The sequence below is a fragment of the Gracilinanus agilis genome, chromosome 3 (genome assembly GCF_016433145.1).
Source record: "Gracilinanus agilis isolate LMUSP501 chromosome 3, AgileGrace, whole genome shotgun sequence".
In the NCBI taxonomy this organism is placed as follows: domain Eukaryota; kingdom Metazoa; phylum Chordata; class Mammalia; order Didelphimorphia; family Didelphidae; genus Gracilinanus; species Gracilinanus agilis.
In genome coordinates, this window is record NC_058132.1 from 226,556,092 (window position 1) to 226,571,553 (window position 15,462).

The 15,462-nt window shown below is 35.7% G+C and overlaps 1 protein-coding gene across 2 annotated transcripts in view; it reads right to left on the reverse strand.

Moving 5' to 3' along the window:
* The window catches only part of INPP1 (inositol polyphosphate-1-phosphatase), a 52,565-nt gene that overhangs the window by 2,288 nt on the left and 34,815 nt on the right, over positions 1-15,462 (reverse strand). For both annotated transcript variants that reach the window (XM_044669695.1, XM_044669696.1), the window contains exons 3-5: positions 6,891-6,951; positions 4,702-4,902; positions 1,259-1,433 (exon numbers count right to left, since the gene is read on the reverse strand). In XM_044669695.1, coding sequence (XP_044525630.1) covers positions 1,259-1,433; positions 4,702-4,902; positions 6,891-6,951 — 437 coding nt within the window. The remainder of the gene's footprint in view (positions 1-1,258; positions 1,434-4,701; positions 4,903-6,890; positions 6,952-15,462) is intronic.

A 15,462-nucleotide genomic window follows, 5' to 3' on the forward strand; every position in this document is an offset into this window, starting at 1 on the left:
GCAAAGCACCAGAAGTCCACCTCCAGCAGCAGTGTGTGTGTGCTTCCCATTTCAATTTTCCACTTTTACTTTTTTTAAAGGTTTTTTTTTTGGGGGGGGAGTAGGAGAAGGGAGGCTGAGATGAGCTGATAGGCAGGAGCCAGGGAGAAAGAACACACACACACACACACACACACATATGTATATATTGAACTCCATATAGGAAAAGTCCCCAAAGTACTACCCTTTCTACCTGTGAAAAAGAAATTAAGTAATTTCTCCCCTTCATTTGTTTTCATTTTTTGTTTTATATATAAATATGTATATATATGTACATATATATGTATTATATATTTATAAATAGTCAAGAGGTGTTCATTTATATCCATGTTTCAACCATCCATAGTAGGTCTTGGAACATATCCCCCATGGATACAGGGGCCCTACTCTATCATGTTATAGTGGAGAGTAAGCTGGTCTTGAAGCCAAGTTGGGACTTCATTCAAGTTCCAACTCTAACACATACTGGCATGCTGGTACAAGTCTATTATTTTATACTCAAGACAATTCTCTAAGACTCTAAGGTGTGGAGAAAGAGCCTATTTGCCATGGTGGAGGAACTTTTCTCACCTAGTATTTCCCTTGACCACTGAAGTTATAAGTCCAATCCTCGTTTTTAGTATTAAAATTACAGGGTTTGGTTGGGCTATGGTCTGAAGGGTCATCTCTGGTGGAAAGAGAGGCCCTACTCTCTATTTCGAGGGAGCCCTGAATAGAGATTAGCAGGACAACAAGGCAACACTCTTTGATTAAACACTTACTTTGGGGCAAGCACTGTGTGGGAGAGGAGAGTTTTTATTTAGTTTGCACATTTTTCTTGATCTGACTAGATAAAGAATGGACTTGGGGATAAACAAAGATCATCCTCTCAAAAACTAACATAGACTTCCTTTTATTTAAAATTATATTCTGGAAAACTTTCAACAGAAATATTCCAATCTAGTTCAATAATTGTAGTGAAATATAAAATAGAGAAATGATATTAGATTCTGAGTTGGGAGGAATTCTCTGTATTCTCAAAGATCTAATTGAACTCCCTTATTTATAAATGGTGATATTCAAGCTTAGAAATTCACCTAAGCAAGATCATAAAATTTGGCAAAGCCAAGGGTAAAACCCATTTCTTGGAATCCATGTCTGGTGCATCTTAAAAGGTAGCCAAGTCAGAGACTACATAAATTATGACAACTCTGACTCCCAAAGCCAATTCATCTCTCACCTGAGTGTTTTTAAATCTTGTGATGCAAATGGCTGATTGATGACTCCAATCAAAGGCACCCCTGTTTGTCTGTCATAGACACCAATTAATATAGTTACACATTGAAGTCCACATGGAAAGATTCCTTGATTAGGCTTGATGTCAGCAGACCCTTTTATGTATTGGTAAGTGGAGTCTAAAAATAAATTAAAATGGTCATTATTCAGATAAAGCTTAATTAGGATAAAGATGAACCCACTTTTCTCCCCTTTTATATCCCTATGATATTTATGGATCCTTGCCTTAATCTTCTCACCCTCTTCTACTTTTATGTCTTCAACTATTCCTTATTTACATTTACATATTTTTTCCTCCTATAAACTTGGGTGAAACAAGGATGCCCATTACCAACATTAGTATTCACTATTATACCAGAAATACTAGCTGTAAAAATAAGACAAAAAGAAAAAATTGAAAGAATAAAAGTAGGCAACAAGGAAACAAAATCATCACTTTTTGCTGACTATATGATGACATATTTAGAGAATCCTAGAAAAAACTAGCTGAAACAATTAACAACTTTAGCAAAGTTGCAGGGTATAAAGTAATCTCACACAAATCATCAACATTTCTATACATTTCCAACAAAACCTACTAGGAAGAGAGAAAGAGAAATTCCATTCAAAATAACCACAGACAATATGAAATTCTTGAGAATCTATCTACTAAGACAAATCCAAGAATTATATGAATATAATTACAAAATACTTTTCACACACACAAAGGATAGATCTAAACAAAGGGAGAAATATTAATTGCTCATAGGTAAACCAAGCTAACATAATAAAAAAAATTATAATTCCATCTAAATTAACTTACTTATTTAGTGCCATACCAAACTACCAAGAAATTATTTTATAGAGCTAGAAAAAAAATAATGATTCATTTGGAAGGACAAAAGGTCAAAGATATCAAAGGGAATGAACTTTTTCAAAATGTTAAGGAAGGTGGCCTAGCAGCACCAGATTTCAAACTATATTATAAAGTGGTAATCATTAAACCATCTGGTATTGGCTATGAATTAGAGTGGTAGATCAGTGGTATAGAGACTAGGTACACAGTATATAGTAGTAAATGACAATAGTAACTTAGTATTTGGAACAAGAATTCATTATTTGACAATAATTGCCGGGAAATTGGAAAGCATTTTGATAGAAACTAGGTAGAAACCAACATCTCACACTGTTTACCAAGATAATGGGTGCATAAGTTAAGACAAAGAGGGTAATATTATAAACAAATTAGGGGAATATGAAAAAATTTCCTGTCAGATATATGAATAAAGGAAGAGTTTATGACCAAAGAAGAGATAGAGAGGAATACAGGAAATAAAGTGGATAATTTTGATTACATGAATTTAAAGGGTTTTTTTTTTCCATTAACAAAACCAATGCAGCTAAAATTATAAGGAAAGTAGAAAACTGGGGGGAGGGGAAGAAATTTTACAAATTTTTCTGATGAAGGCTTCATTTCTCAACTACATAGGGAACTGAGACAAATTTATAAAAATAAAAGCCATTTCCCAATTGATAAATGGTTAAAGGATATAAATAGGAAATTTTTAGAAGAAATTAAAGTTATTAATAGTCCCATAAAAATGTTCTAAATCACTATTGATTAGACAAATGCAAATTAAAACTACTCTAAGGTATCACCTCACACCTATCCCATTGACTAATGTGGCAGAAAAGAAAAATGACAAATGCTTGAGAGGATGTAGGAAAAAATAGGTAGGAAAAAAAATGCACTGTTGGTGTAGTTTTTAACTTATCCAGCCATTTTGGAGAACAATTTGGAATTATGCTCAAAAGGCTATAAAGGTAAACATATTCTTTGATAAAGCAAAATCACTACTAGAAGTGTATTACAAAGAAATTAAAGGAAAAGGACATATACATACAAAAATATCCATAGTATCTTTTTTTTTTTTTGGTGGCAAAGAATTGGAAATTGAGGGGATGCCCATCAATTGGGGAATGGCTGGACAGGTTGTGGTCTATGATTGTGATGGAATACTATTGTGCTATAAGAACTGAGTAGGTGGATAGTCTTAGAAAAACCTGGGAAGACATATAAACTGATTAAAAGTGAAGTGATCAGATCCAGGTGTACATAGTACACAATAACAGCAATAATGTAATGATGATCAACTGTGACTGAGCCATTCTAATCAATACAATAATCCAATATATCACTTGGGAAAACTTATGGGAAAAATTTGTTATTAAAGTCTTTTCTAACAGATTAAAAAATAAAAGTGAGGTCATTAAAAAAATAAAATACAACAATCCAAGTCAATTCCAAAAGACTCATGAAGAAAAATGCCATCTACATTCAGAGAGAACTGATGAACTCTAAATTCAGGCATGCATACTTTTTCCACTTTGTTTTTCTTGCCTTTTTCTTTTACAACATGGCTAATGTAGAAATAGTTTTTTTTATGACTTCACATGTATAATTGATAACTTATTGCTTGCCTTCTCAGTGGGTGGGTGAGGAGCTTGAAGGAAGAAGAGAATTGGGAACTACTCAACATTTTAAAAAAGAATGTTAAAGTAAAGTATAATTATTTAAAAAATAAACTATCGATTTTTTTTATACACTGTATCCTATACTTTTCTCTCTCTCACCATATCCTCATCTTATACTTATTTTTAACCTTTGAGAGAGAGCAGTATTAATTTATTTTTCCTGTGGTTTCTATCTAGAGAATTAACTCTCAATATAGAAACTTCTTCCAATAATGCAAACCAGCAAATCCTCTGGAACTTAAAGTCTTAGGGAGGTGCCTGGGACACTACACTGGTAGATGAAATGACTTGCTCAGAGCAACAAAGCTGGTACGAGTTAGAAGCAGGAATTAGAAACTCCTCTTCTAACTGCTGGGTCTTCCTAATTGCCACAATGTCTCTCTCATTATTCAGTTGTTTCTTGTACTCAGTTACATAAAACTTCTAATACATTGGAAAACCTTGTGTTTTAAAATTAGCCCAACACACAAAAAAAGGCATAAAAATAATACGAATGTCCTACATGCTTATAAAAATGAGTGGAGAGAATTAGGAAGAATTGACAGTATTTTCACAAATGTTTTCATGGTTGTAAGAAATCCTGTTATAGTGAATAAAGGGCTAATCTCAATCAAGAACACCTAGGTTCAAGTTCTGTCTTTGACACAAAGAAGGGGTGTACCTGCATTAATAGTGGGAGTTTTGTCCTCTAGATACAAAATAACAGATCCAGTTTTATTACATGATCATGGACTGGACTCCTTATGCAACATATTATGAAGCTCGTTGGGGAGTGGAGACACCAACTCCAATTCTGCACTCTTCCCTTTAATTAGTATGAATAGAATAGTAGTGTATTTATTCTAAGACAGGAATCCACCACCACTCTCTTACCTATGGGATCCACCCACATTCCCATGATATCTTGTGGAATGTTGATTTTCACCAAATCCAGAGTTGGGTCATTAAATGAAATATCTTGATGAACAGCGTGGGCCAGTGCTTCAGATGCTAACTGGTTACCATTAAGAACTTTACTAAGAAGTTGTGCAGTTTCTTCTTCTGTGGGACATACTTTTACTGTGATCTTTTCTCCTAAAATAAATTTTAAAATATTAACTAAAAAGCATTATATTCTCAAAACTGAATAATAAATGACATTCTCGAGAAATAGTCTTTTTTTTTACCCTTTTTAAAACTTCTTATTTTTTTTTCCACATTGTATGTTGATACAATTGCCCACATTAAATGAGAATGGTTTTTCATGGAGCCACCAAGTTGGCACAGTGGGTAAGAGCTCTGAATTTGTAACCAGGAAGGCTTTAGTTCAAAACCCACCTCAGATACTTACTGGATATGGGACCCAGGGCAAGTCAGTTAATCTCTCTTGGCCTCAATTTGGGGTCAATAATAACACCATCCTCACAGCGTTATTGTGAGGTTTAAAAAAGATAACATATGTAGAGCTCATTGCAAACCATAAAGTGCTAGACAAATGCTAGCTATTGTACTACAGGTTATCTCCTAGAAGTTTTATCAGAGGACCTCCTCATTAAACAAATGCTTCTTCAACTTTGTTTTATTCTAATTTTTGAGGTTTGATAATTTTCAATCATTTGAGTATATCAAAAAAGGATAGTTGGGGTTGCAGTTAGTGGGTGGCTCAGTAGTTTGAGAGCCAAGTCTAGAGATGAGACGTTCTGGGTTCAAATTTGGTCTCGGGCACTTCCTAACTGTATGATCCTGGGTAAGTCACTTAACCCCCATTGCCTAGCCCTTACCACTCTTCTGCCTTGCAACCAATATACAGTATTGGTTCTAACATGGAAGGCAAGGGTGAAAAAAATACATGAGTGTAAAGCTCATACAACTCAGTCCACTTAAATCTCCCAGGCCATCATTCCAAGTCTATTTCCACTGGCTTTAAAACAAGCTTATCTTGGTTTATTTTGGTTTTGAGACAATCTTATCTGGTTTCTTAGTCCATTTCAGCTTATGAGAAGCAAATTAGTGCACTGTACTACTGTTGGTACATGCAAAAATATGTTGGTTTTCAAGAATGGTGGTCAGACTACAAGAAGACTGATGGTGCTCCTCAAAGTGGATGGTAATATTAATTGTGAAATCACATATCTAAATAGCTGTTGGTAATTAGTACATCCAGAATGACTTTTGATGGGAAATTGAAAGGTAAGAGGAGTAATTTCATTTAAATGATTATCATTAAATGGCTTAAAAATAAGCCAGGCAAAGTGGTTTTCGTTGTTTTTCAGTCATGTCTGATTCTTGCCATTTCCTTCTCCAACTCATTTTACAGATGAAACTGAGGCAAACACAAGAGGCTTGCCCAGGACCACAGAGGTAGGAAGTAAGTTAGGCCATATATGAACTTGGGTCTTCCTGAAGATGTCAAATTTGGTTGCCTATCCACTGTACCATTAAGTCTGAGGCTGGCAGAGCACTTGAACTCAGTTCCCAGCCTGGGAAGTGGTCTTTTCCTAGTCTTTAAAAAATAAGGTAATTAAAGTAGATTCCATCCATGATAGAACATGAAGGTTCTATGACTTTATAAGCATGGGGACTCCAAGTATGGAAGTCCCTTCTACCCACATAGATTACAAGCCTTCTATGACTTAGTAGACTAGGATGGGGACTAGGAGTTGCCCTAGATAGAGGTTAAATGACTGGCCCAGAGTCTCATAGTAAGTAGTGAAAATTGGACTTGTACCTAGGTCTTCCTGAAATCTAAAACCCCACGGATTAAGCTATATAGCTATCTCTATTTTCACAGTATAATTTAATCTACATGCCTTTATCTAAAAATAAGACACACTCATAAAGATAAGAATATCAAAATTAACTTGGCACTAGCACCTACATAAGTGTGAATTACTGCCTATTGTAATTTAAAGGAGGTAAATAAAAAGCATATATCTACTGTCTGAAAGCTTTATTTTGTATTATTTTTCATTGGAAATGCTAGAAAATAGAGGACTCAAATATATTTCACAAGGGGAAAAAGACAAAATACCCCTTGACAATTAAACTAAAGAAAAACAACACATTAATATTTTCATACTTACCTAGCTCATTAGTAAATTCATTGGATTCTTCTCCATATATGTGATTTTCCAAGCCTGGAAACTGAATCAATTGGGGGGTTGGGGTGAGGCAAAAACAGAAAAACCACATGTTCACTTTTGAACAGAATAATTTTGTCTTCTCAATTCAACAGATAACTTGTGAAAGTTCAGATACTGCCCTTGATACCGGTCCAGCTATAAAAGGACAGCCTGATTTAGAAACTAATTTTCTAATTTATGTCTGAAAGTGCACATTCCTCCCCAAAGAAATTTTAAAACACTGCATAAATTTTTTGTCTGCTCTATCTGTCCTTCTTCATTTGTAAAAGTTGTAGTAAAATTTCCAGGTATCACTCAATCACAATCTCTCCTTTTTTTTTGAAGATCATTAAAGGTATGATTGTTGCTTTACGGTGTGAATGGATATCTTAGCAGCTAGAAAGTAATTGTGCTCAAGTGATTAGTGGGCAAGGTCGGGATGAGATGGGTGACTTTAGGTTTTGTTTTGACCTCAAGCTGTGATTCTGAGTAATAGGTTTTATTAGCATTTGGATTAGGATATAAGAATTGTCCAAAAGAATTCCCAAAAGGGAATATTACTTCGGTAAGGAGAAAGAGGCTTCCTTGATAGATAATGTATAAGTTAGGCCTAATAAATTTTTCCATTTGTTCCTATGCATATTTAACTTGGTAGAGTTCTTACAATAGGAGAGATGGGTTTTTTCTTAGTATGTACAAATTTGTGGTGCAACTTATTTCTTGAGAATCTGAAGCACAATTATCTTATTAAATCCATTTATTTAATCATCTATGGACCATAGACCATATTAAAGTTTTAATCTAATCATTCTACTGACAAGAAATCAGGGGACTAGTCTCTAGCATTACTCATTTTTCCTTTTGTTTTACAGGCTTAGCCAGTAAGGGTAGCTACCTGATTATTTATCAATAACTTAGAAACAATATGCCCTCCCTTTTTAAAGACATATCTTGCACTACTTGATATGAAAGGCACAAACAAAAAAATTTTAAGTTTCCTTTATTATTATTTTTTTAAACCCCTGCACTTCGGTGTATTGTCTCATAGGTGGAAGATTGGTAAGGGTGGGCAATGGGGGTCAAGTGACTTGCCCAGGGTCACACAGCTGGGAAGTGGCTGAGGCCGGGTTTGAACCCAGGACTTCCCGTCTCTAGACCTGACTCTCACTCCACTGAGCTACCCAGCTGCCCCAATTTCCTTTATTATTTAAAAAATATTGCTCTAGGAAAGCTTTGAGGATAGACCCAACAACTGACTTCACCTTTGTTTAAACATAGCTAGATACAGATATGTTCATCCCCAGCAGGATGGACACTAGAAACAAATTTTGGCCAAAGCAAAAGGAGAATGAGTTCAGAGAGAGAAGATTTTGTTTAATCCTGACCACTACTCCTTTGTGAAGATGGGTAAGTCACAATTCTTTTGTGCCTCAATTTCTTCCTCTTTAAAATGATGTTGAACTAAATAATCTCTAAAGTCCCATTCACCTCTAAATCCCATGAAACAAAAGCCTCCAAGTTGCCCTCAGGTCTTCTTTGGTCCCCTTTTACATCTTCAGAGAGGGTGGTAGGGTAACAGAAAATGAGAGAGAAAAGAAGAATAACAGCTTATGGACCCTAGAGAAAGAGCAACTTAATCATTGTACTCTAGATGTGAGATGTTAGACAGATATATGGTAGAGTGTATATAGCACTGTACCTGGAGCCAGCAAGACGTGTTCCAAATCTGACCTCAGATACTTATTAGCTGTGTGATGCTGGGTGAGTCACTTAATCATTGATTGCCTCAGTTTCCTCAACTGTAAATTGAGGATAATAATAGCACCTACCTCCCAAGGTGGTTGTGAGGATCATACAAGATAATATTTATAAAGCTGACATGAAATCATATTTGTAATATTTGCTTAGCATAGTGCCTGCCACATAGTAGGTGCTTAATAAACTCTTATTTTCATCCTTTTCCATTACCAAAGCACTTAGTGGCAACATTGCCTACTTGTTGAGCAAGCACTTAATAGGAAAAAATAACTTATTTGAATGTTAAAATGGCATACCTAAAGTGATGACAGCATCATGCCCATTAAAAATAAACCAGAATACCAAAGATCAACTAGCAAAAGAAACAGCAACTGAAAACATTCTCTAAATATGGAAGATGGGACAAGTAGATGGCTCAGTGAATTGAGAGTCAGACCTGGAGATGAGAGGTGCTGGGTTTAAATGTAGCCTCAGACACTTTCTAGCTGTGTGACTGGCTGTGTCACAACCTCCATTGCCTAGCCCTTACCACTCTTCTGCCTTGGAACCAGTACTTAGTATTAATTCTAAGAGAGAGGGTAAGAGTTTTGGGGGGAAAATATAGAAGGTAGGGTAAATTTTGCAGTGAAAATATTTGAGAAGTGCTTCACAGACCTTAGAAAGAAATATAAATGCTGGCTACTTTTTTTGTTTGCCAAATAACCAACAAGTTGTTATACTGAGCCACATTAATAGTAATAATCTCATTTATAAATAAAGATGAGAATACCAAAAACATAATAAAACAAATAAACAGTTCTCAGATTCTCATTAGATGTGTAAGGAAATAAAAAGAGTTGCCTTCACCAAGTTGTTAAAGCTAGCAAAAAACAGTTCACAGGAGGCATAATTATTTTACCTTAAAGTGCTTACAGATAGAATGTCAGGGGCTGTGATTTTGTCTTTGAGTCCCCAGAACCTAATACTATGACTAGTACAATGACTAGCACACAGTAGGTATTTAATAAATGTTCCTTGACTGATAAGCACAAAAAGACCACCATGAAGATAACTGTAGCTTATAAGTTGCCACCCATTGCAGAGGATAAAGGATCAGAAAACTCTATGAAGAACAAGTCAAAATCATATAAATCAGGGGCAGCAGGGTAGCTCAGTGGATTGAGAGTCAGGCCTAGAGACAGGAGGTCCTAGGTTCAAATCTGGCCTCAGACACTTCCCAGCTGTGTGACCCTGGGCAAGTCACTTGACCCCCATTGTCCACCCTTACCACTCTTCCACCTAGGAGCCAATACACAGAAGTTAACGGTTTAAAAAAATCATATAAATCAGATCAATGTGTACATTTATATATATATATTTTTTAAACCCTTGTACTTTGGTGTATTGTCTCATAGGTGGAAGAGTGGTAAGGGTAGGCAATGGGGGTCAAGTGACTTGCCCAGGGTCACACAGCTGGGAAGTGGCTGAGGCCGGGTTTGAACCTAGGACCTCCCGTCTCTAGGCCTGACTCTCACTCCACTGAGCTACCCAGCTGCCCCTGTACATTTATATTTAATGACTTCAATATATAGACAGAGATACAGGGAAAGATATGAAAAGCATGACTCATTAAAAAAGATGAAAGACTGAAGATGTATACTATACTCTGAAGGCTCATCCCTGTATATGGTGAATGCTTCAAGAAGAAATTCAGAAGGTGCAAGATAACATCATAGACATAAAAAATGAAGTTGTTTCTCCTGTAGCAGACAGAAGATGATCTATTATTGACAGAAGAATCATTAATAAATAAGTTTGTGCAGTCTGACCATCAACTAATTAGAACCAAGGTCAAAATCAACATTATTAGAAGAAAGGATGGCTATGAGAAAACAAAAAGTGTCCAAGATTATAATCACTCCAACTCCATCTATTTAAATAAGCAATTTATCTCCATTCATTTTCCAGAGTTAAGAAACTGATACGTTAGTACCACTGGAGAAGTTTAACCACTGCAAAATAATCCCCATAACCAGGAGGCCAAAACAAAAGAAAAGTTTCTACAACCAACCAATACTTGGTCTCTTCGCCAGAGACACGACAATCAGAGACAATGAATTGTGGTAAAAGTTCGCTTTCAAAATATTATATAGCTGAGAATGGCAAAATGTTAGAAGCAGTTTTGTCACATAAAAACAGTGAAAAGAAGTAGAAGATCACTGATTTAAGTCTGATATCTAAGATACATGGGAAGGGAATTAATCCAAGCTGCTATTATTCAATAGATTAACATTCAAAGGAACTGAATAATTTAGAATATGAAAAAGTAGCTTAATTCTTCATGACCTTTGACCTTATTTGGATATATACCCCAGGGTGGTCAAAGTTAGAAAGTAAGGCATCCTTAGATGAGTGTCTTTCTGATAAATGTGGTGCTAGAGTCTTTACGGCTAGCCATTTTGACAGATATTATTGTGGCAAGTGTTGTCTAACCTACTGCTTCAACAAGGCAGAAGACAAGTAAGTGTATATGTGTTAATAAAAAAAAATCAACTATTAAAAAAAGAAAGTAAGGCATCTATAGGTAAATCAAAATATTGATAGCAACACTTTTTTGTGCTAGCAAAGACTTGGAACCAACTTGGATACCTATTGACTGGGAAACAAATAAAGTATAGTAGAACAGAATATTATTATGAAGTAAGGAATGATGTGGGAGATTTTTATGAATTGATAGAGAGTGAAATAAACAGAACCAAAATAAATTACACAGTGCCTACAATGATGTAAGTAAAAAGAATACCAACACCAATCTGAATTGAATAAATGAAATTGTGTAAAGGAAATTATTTAGGGAACATGGATCCTGAGTACAAAGTCTAGCCCTAACATCCCCTGGAATCAATGTGAGAGTCAGGGTCAGGGTGAATGACAATGTGGCAGAGCCAGTGTCACCATGGGCATCCCTAGTGGAATGGGGAAGAGCCAGCAGAATGATTCCATGTAAGGAAAGGTAGAATGACAATTGAAAAGCTAGTGGGCACAGTTCTGAAACCCAGGCAGTAAGCTCGCGGGTCTCTCTTTGCTTCTAGACCTGCACTGACTGGATCTCTAAGCTGTTCAGGTGCCAGCTTATCTTGGCTCCTGATCTATGATGAGCTGCCAAGAGATAGGGTCTTGGGTAGACAAATGAAGAATCAGTTCTAATTAGGCTGATCTCTCCCTCTCGCCTCTCAGACCACCCTTTATGTGTTATAAAATGACTCATTTTGGTCACAGAAGACATAATGAAACTAATTGTCCTTTCTTAGGTAGAGAGGTGAGGGATTACAGAAGCAGAATATTGCATACCTTTTCAGATATAATCACTGAATCAGTTGGGGTTTTTTTTTGGGGGGGGTTAGCTGTTTTTCTTTGTTACAAGAGAAAATTTTGATTTCCAGAGAGGGAGTTATATCCAAGAGTGGCTGTGATGTAAAAATAAAAGGTATAAAAAATTACTCAAAAAAAAAAAAAGAGATAGGTATTCTAACTTCTTTTAAAAAGCAGCCTAGGGGAAAATAAGCTTGCAGAGAATTTGTCAAGAAACCCAATTAAATAAGGTGATTCTTACAGTATTTATAGATGAAGTTGAAAAGAAGACAGCAAATAGATGTAAAATGGGGGGAAAAATCTGACATTTTATAGTAGTTAATTCTCATCATGGATGAGAATAGAAGTACCACAGTTGGTCTCAAATGCCCGAGTCCCTGATATGCAATAGGAGGAATTAAAAAACAGTCCTTCAGATAAAGTGAAAAAGAGAGACTTGACATTTACAGGTACACTAAAAAGAAATCGATGCTAGAAGACTGAATCTCAAAGGCACAGAAGGATTGATACTAAGAGGATGAAAACACATTCTAATGGTAACACAGGTGTATGGCTACTTTCGCAACTCTATCAAATATTTATGGGGGAAGAGTCTGAGCATGTATTGAGGACACCCTTCTGGGGAAACTTAAAAAAAAGAAAGTCTGGCTTTCCACAGATGATTTCTCTCTAGCAAAACCATATCCTCACAGTCAGTCACATGATTAACTAAAGGTATAGGAATTACACATAAGCAAGATCCTGCTTTAGTTGGTTACAACAAATTATTCAACCTCAAAAAATAAAATGCAGCCTTCAAGGTTCTTTTCTAACAAGATATGTTCCATACATATGTTAGATTATACCAGATTCCGAGCGGCTAGATAGCATAGTAGATAGAGTGCAGGCCTGGAGTAGGGAGAATCTGGGTTCAAATCCAGTCTTAGACTCTTCCTAGCTGTGTGACCATGGGTAAGTGACTTAACCCCAAATGCCAAGCCCTTAGAACTCATACTCATACAAAGTAATGGTTTAAAAAAAATAGATTATACCATATTCAATGACAGACATAACTACAGAACTAACTTCAACAGTTCTCCAATGAATTATATTCAAGAGAGACCTAAGGCAGGCAGAGATATGCTCAAAGAAATGAAAGAAACAAGCTTTTGTTAAGCACTTAATTATGTGCCAATCATTGTGCTCAGCATTTTATAAATATGATCTCATTGGAACATCACAACCACCCTGGGAGGCATGTGCTATTATTATCCCCATTTTATAGATTGGGGAAATGAGGCAAATAAAGGTTAAGTGACTTGCTCAGAGTCACACTGCTAGTATGTGTCCATGGTCAGATTTGAATTTAAGTTTTCCTGACTCCAGTTCCACCGCTCTATCCACTGCCTCTAAGTGTTCACCACTATCATGGAGAATATCTTGCACTATTACTAAAACATTAAGAGCATCTTTTTTCTAGACAGTGAAGTTCTTCAGATATATTCCTGCGTATAGTAGCCTGAGAATACTTTAAAATTTCCTTAGTGAGATTCATACTCAAGAGCTAGGAAAAACTACTCTGGTGAAAACTGCATTTTACCTATTATTATGACATGTAATTAGATGGATAGTTGATTTAATTAGTTCATCAGTACATGTAGATTTAAAAGGAACTACAGATGAACTAAAGTGAGTTGGATCCAGATTTGCATTTATACTAGATTGTATCTCTGAAAGTACACAGGGCTTTCAGTGATTCCAAATTGCTCAAAAATCTTATATTTAACACTAATATTCTTCTGGTAATGCTATTTGGTTCTAAGTTATAGGATCAAGACCTCTAACGAATCAAAAATTAGAGATGACTCGAAAGGTCCCAGAACTTATGAGAAAGAAAGTTATCTATATCCAGAGAAAGAACTGTGAGAGTAGAAACACGAAGAAAAACATATGATCAATCAAGTGGTTCAAAGGGTATATGACTGGGGATGTTGGCTTTAAATGATCACTCTATTGCAAATATAAATAATATGGAAATAGGTTTTGAACAATGATACATGTATAACCCAGTGGAATAGCTCATCAGCTCTGGGAGAGGGGGTGGGAAAGATCATGAATCATGTAACCAGGGAAAATATTCTCAATTAATTAATTAATTAAAAAAACTGGTCCCAGAGATATGCATGGTGGGTATAGAGAGAATATAGCATATTACCAAAGATAATTTATTGGCAAAGAGTTTCATAAAAGTTACTCTCAAGAGAATAAATAACTAGAAAAGGAAGTAAGATAGTCATGTAACAAATAGTAACAGAACAGACAGTTTGAGGGTTGCCCTGGTACTTATTAAATATTTAAAAATCAGAAGAAAGCTTCAAGTATGTTGGTTAAAATATCAATGGAAGACTTATAGGAAACCCTGGATAAGAATGACATGGAATGAGGAAAGTGTGAATGAGTTATGGTCTGTAGCAGCATCAATGAGAAGGCAGACCATTTCATTCAAACCTGCATTTTCCAAGGCATACTACATTCATTTTCCACCTAGCTGTGCTTCTTTTACTTCTCCATCAAGCCCAAGTGAGGGGGTACTGGGCATGCTTGACCTCCCTACTGTTCATCTTCCTTTTGTGGGTTGTCTCCCCAAATTGGATTGTGAGCTCCTTGAAGACAAGGTCTGTTTTTCATATTTATAACACCATTGCCAGACACATAAAAGGTGCTTCATAAATATTTATTGATTGACCACAAGACACTGAGCTCATCAAATAGAATCACAACAATGCCCTTCTCCAAAGGGTCATTCTGCTGTGTCAAAGTAACATTGAATTCTTCAAAATTTTATAACAAAGAAAACAAACATAGGTTCTCGGGAGTATATGTTTCTTTTAATGCTTTCGTGGCATACTTATGCAATTAACTTTGTTGCCTAATTACCCCAATACTACCCTCCCCTTTTTAAAAAAATGTGTTTAATGTATTTAAATTTAATAAAAGTCATCAGGACTTGAAATGGCATTTAACATAGTCTACTACCTCTGGTAGTCTTCCTGCCTGTAGTAGGGACGCCACTTAAATCATACTAGAAAAATTTGCCTTTTTTAGGGGAGTTATTTTTGTTATCTGAAATGGCATCAAAGACAGGTAACAGCACATGGTTTATCAGTCCCTTTCCATATGATCTATTGTCCAGAAATATAAACACAGGGTGATAGCTCACACTTTTTGTAGTACTTAAAGCTTCATAAAGCACTCAACAAGCCTATCATATCTTCATTTTATAGAATAGTAGATGAGGCCATGTTTATACAGAGAGCAAGAATGAGAGCCAGAATTCAATTCCAGGTTTCTGGATCCCAGGTACAGTGTACATTTAGGTCATGTTTCTTCTTGTTTATATATCCATTAGACTTGTGTTCTATTTTTCATGCAATTTGTATGTAGA